Source organism: Panthera pardus, unplaced genomic scaffold (assembly GCF_024362965.1).
Source record: "Panthera pardus isolate Hobbes unplaced genomic scaffold, ASM2436296v1 HiC_scaffold_15, whole genome shotgun sequence".
NCBI lineage: Eukaryota > Metazoa > Chordata > Mammalia > Carnivora > Felidae > Panthera > Panthera pardus.
The window spans coordinates 60,656,623-60,669,964 of record NW_026526710.1 but is presented as its reverse complement, the minus strand read 5'-3'; the positions used below and the strand labels follow the sequence as shown (position 1 = coordinate 60,669,964).

At 45.3% G+C, this 13,342-nt stretch overlaps 1 protein-coding gene across 1 annotated transcript in view; it reads left to right on the top strand.

The window, feature by feature from the left end:
* Positions 1–13,342, top strand: part of EPG5 (ectopic P-granules 5 autophagy tethering factor) — a 106,299-nt gene that overhangs the window by 41,508 nt on the left and 51,449 nt on the right. Inside the window, exons 17-24 of the mRNA XM_019464163.2 lie at positions 1,622–1,762; positions 4,837–4,981; positions 5,207–5,404; positions 5,793–5,903; positions 7,387–7,509; positions 8,426–8,592; positions 9,445–9,666; positions 11,485–11,608. Of these exons, the coding sequence (XP_019319708.2) occupies positions 1,622–1,762; positions 4,837–4,981; positions 5,207–5,404; positions 5,793–5,903; positions 7,387–7,509; positions 8,426–8,592; positions 9,445–9,666; positions 11,485–11,608 (1,231 nt within the window). The remainder of the gene's footprint in view (positions 1–1,621; positions 1,763–4,836; positions 4,982–5,206; positions 5,405–5,792; positions 5,904–7,386; positions 7,510–8,425; positions 8,593–9,444; positions 9,667–11,484; positions 11,609–13,342) is intronic.

Below are 13,342 nucleotides of genomic sequence, written 5' to 3'. Positions count from 1 at the left end.
ACCTCAGGCACCTCATCTATAAAATGGGAATAATAATAGTACTGGACTTACTTTATGAGCCTTAAGTGAATTCTAATTCACTGAACACATTTAGCATATGTCTGGCGTGTGGATTCAGAGTGTAGTGTTCTGAACTCAATCGTTTCATGATTCTTCTTGTTTTCTTCTATTCATTCTGGGACTGTAGTTCCTTTACTCACTGATAAGACTGTGTGTCTTCTCCAAACATAAGTATTTGTTTGGTGCTGATTACCAAATCCTGAATGGAGTGAAGGTGGGAATAAAGAGTTTCTCTTTGGGGCTGAATTCCATCCACCACGGTCGTCTGGGATGTATGCATACTAGAATTAACTTAACAATCTTTTTTTTTTTTTTTTTTTTTCAACGTTTTTTTATTTATTTGTGGGACAGAGAGAGACAGAGCATGAACGGGGGAGGGACAGAGAGAGAGGGAGACACAGAATCGGAAACAGGCTCCAGGCTCCGAGCCATCAGCCCAGAGCCTGATGCGGGGCTCGAACTCACGGACCGCGAGATCGTGACCTGGCTGAAGTCGGACGCTTAACCGACTGCGCCACCCAGGCGCCCCTAACTTAACAATCTTTTGAATGTGCTTAGGGTTGGGTGCAGAGTATGCAGCAGTATAAGTTGTATACGAATATAACATCACAGAATACAGAGAACAATAGTCAAAGAAATCACCCAGAATCTTTCTCACCCTAATGAAACATTGTTTTGTTTTGTTTTTTAATATTTATTTTTGAGAGAGAGAGTGCATGTGCACAAGTGGGGGAGGGGCGGGGGGGGGGAAGGCAGAGGATCCAAAGCGGTCTCTGTGCCTACAGCAGCGAGCCTGATGTGGGGCTCAGCTCATGAACCATGAGATTATGAGCTGAGTAAGCTGACATCAGATGCTCAACTGACTGAGCCACCCAGGCACCCCTGGTATACATTATTTTTAAATAATGTAATAATATTCGCATTGAATGCATTTTTCCAAAATTTACATAAATCATGTGTGCTTCTGAGTTTGTGATTTTAAATAATTTTGAAAAGTCCATCTTTTACATGGATCATCTGTCATATGTTCCTCCGCATTTGAGATTATTTCTTAAAGATAGATTTTCTGAAGTGCGTCAAAGAGTAAATAATTTTTTATGCAAATTGGTTTCAGAAGAACTTTGCCATTTTATACTAACAGAATGAACTCACTTTTGAATCGTCTCTTTGCTCTGCTACCTTGTGGGAATATGCAGACAGTGAAAGCCCCACAGCTCTTAGAAGAAGCACCATTTGGGAAGCAAAGTAGGGTAGTGGCAAAGTGCTGTGGACTGGAAATTTGCAAACCTGGGTTCTCATTTTGGCCCTCCTTTAGGAAATTATGTGAATTTGGGCATGATACTTCACCTTTCTCATGTGTAAAATGAGCATATGGATGAAACTTAAGTTCCTTTGTGCTCCAGAGCTCTGATGCTAGTATTCCTGGGCTAAGTTTGGTGGTGCAGAAATGTGCTGGAGACCTGAGATCAACTGGGTAGCAAGTAGGCTGATGGCTCACTGAAGAACGTCATTTTCTGAGCCGGCTGCCTTGCATGCTCATTGCCTTTGTCTCTTTCCATAGCATTGAGAAGTTCTGTGCAGAAGGCATCCCACTGTTGGGAATTCTGGTCCAGTCGAGGCATTTGCGAACAGTGGTTCATGTCCTGGATAAGATCCTGCCTTTGTTCTACCCTTGCCAGTATTACCTTCTGAAGAATGAGCAGTAAGTAGAAAACAGCCTGGGGAGTACAGATGACTGCTTGCAAGTAAAAGAGGGAATGATATAATTCACTGGTGTATTTTTTTATGAGGCAGAAAACTTCCTGCCTAGTTTAGAATGCAGTTTGATAAACAGTGACTCTTATAATGATTCTTGTTTTATTATCATGAAAGATATTTCCATTTCTCATTTGATTTTAGATTGCTCATAGCTTATTAGCCGTTGAAAGGGAAGTTTCCATGAAACCTGGGAATAGTGCTTCTGACACTGAGCAGCAAATGGCTTTGCCATTGTAACAGTAGCAGAACACATTGCTGTTAATTGTCTGTAGTATTACAAACAGATAAGATGCATAGGAGGGTGCTCATCACATGAGACATACATAATCTTGTTGAGAAAACAAGACTTTTGAGGTAATTACAAAACTTATGAAGCAAAGTATTATTGGCAAGGCCATGCATGCTGTGGTGTATAGGTTGCATTCGTGTTGTGTGGTAAAAGTATATGGAATTTAGGGTAAAAGAAATAGCTGCTTGGGAGGGAGGGAATTAAGAATAGCGGGGCGCCTGGGTGGCTCAGTCGGTTAAGCGTCCGACTTCGGCTCAGGTCACGATCTCGCGGTCCGTGAGTTTGAGCCCCGCGTCGGGCTCTGTGCTGACTGCTCAGAGCCTGGAACCTGTTTCAGATTCTGTGTCTCCCTCTCTCTCTGACCCTCCCCCGTTCATGCTCTCTCTCTCTCTCTGTCTCAAAGCTAAATAAACGTTAAAAAAAAAAAAGAAAAAAAAAAAGAATTAAGGATGGGGTGTTAATCAAGACTCTTAATTGCACATGATAAAAACCCGGTGCATGCTGGTTTCATCAAGAAGAGAATGTTTTGGCTCATGTGATTGGGAAAAGGGCTCATGATAACATCAGGTCATTCTAAAGTGGTAGTTCTCAGTCAGGGGTGATTTTGACCCTTGGGACATTTGGCAATGTCTCCAAATGATTTTGGTGGTCACATCCTGGTGGGGAGCGGGAGGCAGTAGATGGTTGGGCAAGGGGGTGGTTGAGGGGGCGACTGGGGGAGTCTGCTACTGGTATCCGGTGGATAGAGGCCAGGGGTAGTGCTGAACGTCCTGCAGTACATAAGAGAGCCCCTCACAGTAAAGAATTAGCCAGCCTAAAATGTCAGTAGTGCCAAAGTTGAGAGACCCTGGATTAGTGTTTCTCTGTTTTTCTCTTATCCTCCTTCCCAGGTCCCTTGGTCCCGCCTCTCTTTTTCAGTTTTTCCACTGCAGGTGCACTTTTCTGCAGGGGAATGAAAGTGTGTGGCTGTAAAGAGAACTAAGTACTACCCTGTGGGAAGGGCCAATGTTTTCTGTATCATTGTTCCTTGTAATGATCCCTGATTGGTCTGACCTAGTCATGTGTTCTCTCTCAGCCTGTCACTGTGCTGGGTGGTATTGACTAGTCCTAAGAGGAGGGTATAGGGATTCTGTTTTGAGGGCCCCTCCCTCCCAGAATTGGCAGTTGCCCGGGGGGGGGGGGGGCGGGTGGACAGCTCCCTTAATGAAAGGATGTGCAGTTAGCAGAAGGGAGAGAGAGAGAGAGAAGATGCTCAGTGAACAAAAGCAACAGATGGCCGAAGCATATGACTTTATGGAAGAGGTGGGTTTCTAGTTGAGTTTTGAAGTGCATGTAGGTGTTGGGCCAGTGGGGAGGACAGGGTGGGCAGGGTGGGGCTTTTTCACTATGGGTAGGGGGTAAAAAGAGGGTCTGGAGAGGCCAGGCTGGGAAACAGTGAAGGCATAGAGAAGGAAAGAGAACTGCCAGTTGGGGAGCAGGGTAGAGAGCACCTGGCTGGGGCCTCGAGAAGTGTGAGCACAGGTGAATTCCTTGACTTTGCAGGGCCTCAGTTTCTTCATTTGCATAATGGGCTGTTACACCTCGCATACAGGCTGGGTGTAAGGGTTAAGTGATACAAAGTACAATGGCTGGCACATTTTAGTAAATTGTTTTTAGATTTTTAAAAGATATTTTAAAATTAGATTGAATGGCTTCTATATTTTTTTCTCTAATCATTAAATTTTGAGTAACGATGACTCTTTCTAGGCTGTGTTTCAAATACTTCCTCTCTGTATCTCTCCCAGGCCCCTCTAATGCCTGCACTGGCTCTGTCCTCTGAACTTGTACAGCACTTCATTGGTACCTTTCCCGCCCTCACTTTTCCTCTTGACTAGGATTTGGGCCTCAATTGGGCCTGCACTGTGTCTCCTGTGAAATGGGAGGGGTGTTCATTCACCAATAACAACTGCTTATCGATTTGCACTGTGTGCTGCTGCTGCCTGTACAGCGGGGAGGGAAGCAGGCCGGCTGTTGCTCTCAGACACGTAGGAAGTGATCACGTCCTCAGGATGCAGTTGCCAATTTTAAGGCCCATGGAGGAAAAGAACAGGGTGCCACGAGAGAGGTTAATGGGTTAGCTGTGTTTTAGATGGCAGGAAGGCTCGGAAAGTATCCTCTGAGGAAAGAACGTTGTAGATGAGGTGTGGGGAGTGAGTAGGAGTTTGGCAGGTTAGGTGTGGGGGAATGTTTCAGGCAGAAAATCCAGCAGAAGCAGAGAGAGGAGGGAGCTGGGAACCCAGGAACTGAGGGCACTTCCTGACTGATGGTGGTGGGATCCCCCTTGTGCCCCTTTGTGCCCCTTCTACCACCTTGTAGGAAGTTGACTTCCAGTACAAGATTGTGGGATGATTTTACAAACATCTTGGCATTTGTTAGTGAGTGGGGAGGGGGTAAAGGGGCACTTGGGGTGGTGTTCCTCTAATGCTCTTGAACTTGTACGTGTTTGTGTGTCTTGGGATCTCTGTTCTCTATACTTCTGCAGGTGGATAGATTTCCTTTTAACCCACCTTAAATTTGAAAACTTCATTTTTCTGAAGTTCTTAAAGATTTATTGAAAATCCTAAATAGAGCTTTGGCCTAAAAATGGGACCAATTTCATGTTTTTCTGTTTCCTCCTAAGTAATTAGCCACTGGAAATTTTGTTGACTTCTGATTGGAAGGTCAAATGCATTGTGTTGTGTTCTTGGCAGGTTTCTGTCACACCTCCTTCTGTTCCTACACTTGGACAGTGGCGTCCCTCAGGGTGTCACACAGCAGGTCACCCACAAGGTGGCACAGCACCTGACAGGAGCCAGCCATGGGGACAACGTGAAGCTTCTCAACAGCATGATCCAGGTCAGGCCCCCAGGAAGCCCCTAAATACACCCTTGCCCACCTTCCCAATCAAGCACCCTAGGGTTAGCACATCTGAGTGTTGGTCATTTCAAAGCACTTGGCACAGTGCTTTTGGCCAAGAACATCGCAGATTTGGGCTTTGTAGTGGAGGTAGTCATTTTGCTGGTGTTTTAAAAGTGGGAGCCTGACTCTTACTTCCACATCACTTGAGCGCTTTCTCCGTAGGCCCATGTATCCGTAAGCACCCAGCCCAATGAAGTGGGCCCCGTTGCCGTGTTGGAGTTCTGGGTTCAGGCTCTAATAAGCCAGCATCTTTGGTACCGAGAACAACCCATCCTCTTTCTCATGGACCACTTGTGTAAAACAGCGTTTCAGCTGATGCAGGAAGACTGTGTGCAGAAGTTGCTCTACCAGCAACATAAGGTAAACCTCCTAGAGAATTTGTCTTTCGGTCATTGTCTAGATAGTAGCCTTCCCAGGATGCTCCCCCAAATGCACAGTTCTCAGTACTACTCTGGGGCCACTGCCTTTTTAAGCTTGGTCTTCTTGGTACCTGATCTCAGTAACCACAGTCTGCTAATGCAGATTCCAGGGAAGCCAAAGGAAAGGACCCCCCAGGACAAGCCTTGCTCATGACATTTGGCTGTAATACGCTGCCTGTGGCTCTCACTGCTGGTGGACTAATTATGAAATCTGTGTCTTACCAGAGTCTACCATCACAGTAAGATAATTGCTGATATGCTTGAAAAGGTCATTGATAAGGTTTTTTTAAAGCCTTCTCTCTCTGTTCCACATCCTGTCCCCTGTATAGAATGCTTTGGGTTACCACTGTGACCGGAGTCTGCTCTCTTCTTTGGTGAGCTGGATCGTGGCTGGCAACATCACTCCTTCCTTCGTGGAGGGCTTGGCCACGCCTACTCAGGTAGGAAAGCCCTTGCGGACCGTTGGTAATCTTTGCGAACTTTTAATGTTCTCATCTTTACTAATGTATTGCTAGCAGCTTTAAATAATGCTCATCTAGCCCTTGGCACATGTAAGAACCCTCGTTCGTTTAATCCTCGCAGCGGCCCTCTCCTGAGGTTGCGCTGTCGCTGTTCTGTTTCACCGAGGGCTTAACTGAGGTTGAATGGAGCCGAGCAGCAGGCTCAGGATCAGACCGCTGGTGGTCAGTCCTGGTCTGCCCGGCTGTAGAGCCTGCCCGGCAGCACGGTTGAGGGTGGATGCTGGAGCCAGGCCGCCTGGGGTGCACACTCGGTTCTGATGCTTGTTAGCCCTGTGCCTTGGGCAGGGCTTACCTCACCGTCCTCAGCTTCCTCAGCTGGCTGCTGGGAGTACTGAGTGCACCTGCACGGGATGTACTTAGAGCCGGGCTTAGTACGTCACACGGTGCACACGAGGCGTTGGCCGCTCTTGTCAGCGATAGCGGCCGCAGCAGCGCTTTCTTCATGACTACCACCTCTCTGACTGTGAGTGTCGAATTATGGCCCTGATCCATCACTTAAACCAGCAGCGACATCCTTCAGCCTCCCATCACAGTCTTCCCTCCCGCTCTTCCTCTTAACTCTCGTGATCCAGCCGAAACACACTCCTCGCTGTTACCTACCGTGTCCCATGTGTTTCCACCTCTTTGCCTTTTCCTCACTGGTCCTCTTGCCAGGCATCCTTCGCCTCCATTCTCCACACAGAGCCGTCTCTGATAAGTCCACCTGTGTGATCCCGCCCTCCCTCTGCTGGCTTCCCGGAGCGCTGGACTCCTGATTCAGTACTCACCACCTCTCACTTCACATTGTGATTACTTATATATTAGTTTTGTCTCCTGTATACGAGATGGAAAATTAAAAAAAAAATTTTTTTTAGCATTTATTTTTATATTTTTGAGAGAGAGAGAGAGAGAGAGAGAGACGGAGCACGAGTGTGGGAAGAGCAGAGAGAGGGGGAGACATAGAATCCAAAGCAGGCTCCAGGCTCTGAGCTGTGAACACAGAGCCCGATGCAGGGCTTGAACCCATGAACTGTGAGATCATGACCTCAGTTGAAGTCAGACGCTCAAGAGACTGAGCCACCCAGGTGCCCCTGAGATGGAAAACTTCTTAAGGGCAGAGCTCATGTCTGGCCGTCTTTCCTGTCCTTGTGCATACAGAACCTGCATGTTGCATGAACAAACATTTTCTTTTACTGAAGTAGCTTTTCCAAAGGAATTCAGCATTTTTCAATGATCTTTTTTATCTAAGTTTATATCTGTGACAAGAACAGAGGTAGGTATAAAACTCTGTTAATTTTGGAAATTATAAATACTTGTTGATTGAGATATCTGGTAGAAAAGATGTTAATTTGTAGACTATCGGGATATTTTTGGTCTGAGTGAGCTGCTCATTCCCCTCGCTCTTAACCTGCTGTCATTGTAGGTCTGGTTTGCCTGGACAGTACTGAACATGGAATCCATCTTTGAAGAAGACTCCCAGCTCCGAAGGGTCGTTGAAGGGGAATTGGTTATAAACACTGCTTTTACCCCTGACCAAGCTCTGAAGGTGCAAATAGCAGTTCTGCATTTGAGTGGGAGAAGGTGGTTCTCTGATAGATTTATCTATAGCTTTTAAACTTCTCCGTTTTCTTTCATTGTAAATGTTTAGAAAGCACAGTGTCCAAAGCAGCGCTTAAAACTGTATAACTGAAGTGCATCCTTCTTTTCAAGGTTTATTTAGCATGAAGAGCCACATCGTAATGATTGAAGGCTGTGTTTTTGCGTGTGTGGAGGGGATTGCCATTGTTTTATAGCAATTTCCAGTGTGTCTCATGTGCCTTAGTCCCCTGGAGAGCTTGTTTTAAAAATCAGATTCCTGGATCCCAACTTTTGAGATTCTGAGTTTTTAAGTGTGGAGTGGGACCAGGAATTTGTTTTAAAAACTCCATAGCTGATCTGTAGGCTCACTGAAGCGAAAGAACACTGGGATAGGCTTTAGAATGTAAGACCTATTTCAGGGTCTTATAGTACAGATTTTGCTTTTGGGTTTCAGAGCCTGTCATGGAGTTTATCATTCTGGAAAGTCCTTTTCAGATCTAAGTTTTTAAGAGATTGATAATGTTTGGCAGTAAAACTGGCTTTTGGTTTTCCTATCATTCTGCTCCTTTCCACTGTGGCGTTTTATGTGCAAAGGCCTGGAGAGGCACAGAAATGAGATAAGACTAGGTGATGTGTAAGACACATTCCAATCTGGGGGTCTGGGAAATGTTTTGATGGAAAAAAAACCCCTGCCCCATATGTTTTGCTACCAAGGAGGTTAAGGTATTAGTTAGTGGGTCGGAAAGGTCAAGGTTCTATGACTTGTTTTACTTACTGAATTGAAAACAAAACGTTCAGTGTTTTCATTTGGATCACTTAGAAAGAGCAGACTGTTTGGAACTGTGATCATGTCATGGTTGCTCAAGGGCCCTCCTCTTTTGTAGAAAGCCCAGGCCCAGCTGAAGCTCCCCATCGTCCCGTCCCTCCAGAGGCTGCTGATTTATCGCTGGGCCCACCAGGCCCTTGTCACGCCTTCTGATCACCCTCTCCTGCCTCTCATCTGGCAGAAGTTCTTCCTCCTGTATCTTCACCGCCCAGGACCGCAATATGGGTATGGTACCCCGTGTTGTTGTAAGTGTCTGTGAACCTGTTCTTGACTTGGCACTGCTCTGATGCTCTGTGTCCTCCGCCGTGGCCTGTAAGTTAGAACCGTTCTTTGACCTACGACTAGCAGTGTCCCTCTCTCCCCTGTTTCACACTTACTAGACTTGACCATTTTTGCGTTTAGGGTATCTTATGGCAGCTCTTCCTTTGCCATCCCCTGTACCCAATGGGGTGAAGACAGTTCCAGATACCTGGAACCAGGTAGGGTGTAGCGTAGAGCCTCTAGAGCTGCAAAGGGAGGGAAACTGCTCCATACAGGCTGCTCGTGTGACTCTTGGGAGCCCGTCCAGGCGGACTGCTGATGGGCATGACGGGTGTGAACAAAGGCCTGGCTGTGCCCGGCAGCCGTTGGGCTGGGAGGTGTCTGCCATTTCCACTGGGTCTGAAGGGACTCTGGTCGGCTGGAACTGTCCACTGTTCCCGACCATATTCTCGGACTCCAGCCCAATTCCTAGCTCACCCTCACTCCCTTAACTCCGTCCATCGGAACATACGGATGTTGGTTATTGGGCACTTCTGTTTTTCTACCAGATTGTAAGTTCTTCTAGAGCAGAGACTGTCTTTATTCAGTAACCGCTAAGTGGTGGTAATACTTTAAATTTGTGTAGTATTTCATTCTTTTTAAAACTGCTTTCATATATACCGTGTTGTTGGAGCTGCATACTAACCATTGAGGTAGAATAATAGGTATTAATTCAGTGTGGGATATTTATAACCATTGACTTGTTGATTGATTGTGATTTTGTGCCACATAGATCATGTTGTGTTGATCTTGTAATCTATGCTTATATTTTTTAAGGTTACCCATAGATGGTTGTATTGGAAAAAGGTTTTTTCAAAGCCCTGCTCATACCAGTTTGTTGAGAGAAATGAAGAGGCGCCTGACTGAGGTGGCCGACTTCCACCATGCTGCGAGCAAGGCCCTCCGCGTTCCAGCAGAGGGCAGTGAAGGGCCGCCTGCTGGCCAGGCTGGCACCCCTGGTTACCTGACTTCCCCAGAGCTGCACACGGAGCTCGTGAGGTGGGACATGGTTATTTAGCTATTGATGCTGTGGTTTGCAGCACAGGTACTGTGCCGGAACAGTTATCTGTGTTACAGACTGCCAGGTGCTGTTCTCTTGGCCTCGATAGGATGTGGAGGGTGGCAGTGACCAGGTTTGCATCTCGTCATGCTTCCTTTTTAAGTTCTTCATGAGAAGAAAGTCAGCAGTGTGGATCTAGCTCTATCAAGTGCCCGGAGTCCGAATGGAAGGCCTTAAACCAGAGGGCTGATATCCATCCTCTCTGTTTCTCTATGTAATACTAGAAACAAACCAAAACAATTGATCATAGCAGGTAAACACCTAGTAAAGCCTGCTAGGACACTTCTTTAAAGGAAATTCATGAGCAAGGCAGGGTTCTTTAAGTGAAGTCCAAACACCTCTAGGAATCTGCCTGGGGTAAGGTAGGATCTAGTAATCACCCAAAATTGCTTCTAAAATCAGGTACAGTATGTGTGTCCCCCCCAGACGTTAAGAACTCTGGAGTAAGGTTGGTCCCTTTCACGCTGTTCCTTTACCTTTCATTTATAAGCTTTCTGTAAACCAGGTATTAGTTTTACTAAATAAGACTTAATAAAAATGGCTTCTAATAATTAGCCCTGAATGCAAAATGTCTTGGTGAGGAAGCCCAGGGTTTTGATCCAGCACTGAGGCTTCAGGCTTGCTTGACCTAAAAGCCCTTCGGGCTGTCTTTCAGCCTTTGGAATGATTTCTGCCCTCATCTTGCTTGCTTCTTGAAGGAAAACTTACTTTTAGCCAGCCTTACGCCATGGGGAGGCTTAATCTTTGAACATTTAAATCAGCCAAGAAAGCTTGATGTGCCCTTCCGCCTCTCTTAAATCCCCCTTCCTTTGGCATGTTGGTAAGTAGCCATCTAGCTGCATCAGAAGCTGGGAGAGAGCTCTGTACCGGCCTCTTGCGTGTGAGAGCCTCAAAGTCCTGTCCCTGCCTCTGTTCCTACGCAGACTGCCTCAGAGGTGAAGGAGGTAGTTTTCCATGTTACCGAGCAAAGCCAAGCCATGCCGCCTCCCAGACCCCACCCAGCAATTTGGGTGCCACAGATTCCTCTAGTACCTGTTGCTGTAAACAACTGCTTAAAATACCGGTGATCTTAGCTCAATGGACTGTGTTCCTTGTAAAAACAAAGGAAACATCATTAAATTTTTTTTAAAGTTTCTACTGGAAAATGGAGATTTTTTTTTTTTTTCCTTTCTTTTTTTAGCTGGGCTTTGTTCTGTTCCTTCTTAATAGGAGCAAGGTGTACACATGCTCTGAGTCCTCTTTGTGCTTCCTTGAAGAGGGAGAGCGTCATTGAGCCTGAAGCTGGCAGGTTCTTCCGTTGTAGTAGTTTAAGATGGCTTTTAATGTCTTCTCTAAAAGATAGAAAATGCGTTTATTTGAATGTTAGTTAACCTTTTCCAACCACTGAGGCTCACCGACTGGATTGCCCAGGAAAGAAAAACTCCAAATTCATATCCTAGATCTGTGTTAAAATCACCTTCTCTGGTTATTTTTTCCTGTATGTTGTATTTACCCCTGATTTAATAATAGAGTTCACAGAGCCCTTTCTTTACAGCCTTGTTGTAGCAATTACCGCATGAGATTGTAAGGATTTGTGACCTCCTCCCCTGCTGGCCCGTGAGCTTCTTGGGGGCTGTGGTGGTGGTTGGAAGCATTTTCTGTATTCTGTGCTTTTTACTTTTATGTAGTAGTGACAGTGTTCCTAGACATGTAAGAAACGTCATTTGCCTGCATGTCTTTTTGTATTTTATATAATTATGTTTTTTTTTTTCTTTTAGGCTCTTCAATGTATATATATTATGGCTAGAAGATGAGAATTTTCAAAAAGGAGATACCTATATCCCTTCTCTACCAAAGCATTATGATGTTCACAGGCTAGCAAAAGTGATGCAGAACCAGCAGGTGATACTGCAGTCCTGTCTCTCTTAGCATATCTGTGATCGAACATGTCACAGTCATAATCTAATGTTAAATCCACTTACTGATATGGAAATGGGGTCACTGGCATGTTCAGGAGGTGCAGTTGGGGTACAGCCACTGTGGAGGGCAGAGGATGCCAGATAGGTGAAGGGGGGTTACATTGTTAAAGGCCATGTATGCCTTCCTAAAGAATTTGGATTTGTGCCAAAGTATTTGTTTGGAGAGCCGTTAAAATAGTGTGAGTCATTAGATAAATGGGTGAATTTAAAATGTGTTGAAGAAGAATCAGTAGGATCAGGAGGAATTTTAGATTAGAGACACAGGTGGGATTGATACTGTCATAGGATTGTTTCGGTATAAAGGACAGCCAGACTTCTAGAGTGGGCAACTAGAGATACTGTTTACAAAGATAGAGGATACTGGAAGAGGAGGTGCCACAGGGGCTTCAAGGAGAACGGTGTGCCGGGCATTTGGTAGGGAGGGAACGCATAGGTCTAGAACTTAGGAGTGGGGCAGTGTAGGAAATATGTTTTTTTTGTTTGTTTGTTTGTTTGTTTTTTTTTTTTCAACGTTTTTAATTTATTTTTGGGACAGAGAGAGACAGAGCATGAACGGGGGAGGGGCAGAGAGAGAGGGAGACACAGAATCGGAAACAGGCTCCAGGCTCCGAGCCATCAGCCCAGAGCCTGACGCGGGGCTCGAACTCACGGACCGCGAGATCGTGACCTGGCTGAAGTCGGACGCTTAACCGACTGCGCCACCCAGGCGCCCCCGTGTTTGTTTTTTTTTAACTTAAGTCCACGTTAGGTAGCATATGGTGCAATACTGATTTCAGGAGTAGAATTTAGTGATTCATCACTTACATATAACACCCAGTGCTCATCCCAGCAAGGGCCCTCCTTAATGCCCATCCCCCGTTTAGCCCATCCCCCACTCACCTTCCCTCCTGCAACCTTAGTTTGTTCTTTGTATTTAAGAGTCTCTTACGGTTTGTCCATCTCTGTTTTTCTCTTATTTTTGTTTCATTTCCCCTATGCCAATCTGTTTTGTTTCTTAAATTCTACATGAGTGAAATCATACGATATTTGTCTTTCTCTGACTGACTTATTTTGCTTAGCCTAATACACTCCAGTTCCATCCATGTTGTTGTAAATGACAAGATTTCATTCTTTTTGATCGCTGAGTAATAGTCCATTGTATGTACGTGTATGTGTGTGTATATGTATACACACACACCCCACATCTTCTTTATCCATTCATCAGTCGATGAACATTTGGGCTCTTTCCATACTTTGGCTATTGTTGATAGTGTTGCTATAAACATGTACCCCTTCGAATCAGCACTCCTGTATCTTTTGGATAAATACCAGTAGTGCAATTGCTGGGTTGTAGGGTAGTTCTATTTTTAATTTTTTGAGGAACTTCTATACTGTTTTCCAGAATGGCTGCACCAGTCTGCATTCCCACCAGCAGTGTAAAAGTGTTCCTCTTTCTCACATCCCCGCCAACATCTGTTGTTACCTGAGCTGTTACTGTTAGCCATTCTGATAGTTGTGAGGTGGTACCTCATTGTGGTTTTGATTTGTATTTCTCTGATGATGACTAATGTTGAGCATTTTTTCATGTGTCTGTTTGCCATCTGGATGTCTTCTTTGGAAAAGTGTCTTTTGCCCATTTCTTCACTGATTGTTTGCTTTCTGGGTGTTGAGTTTGATA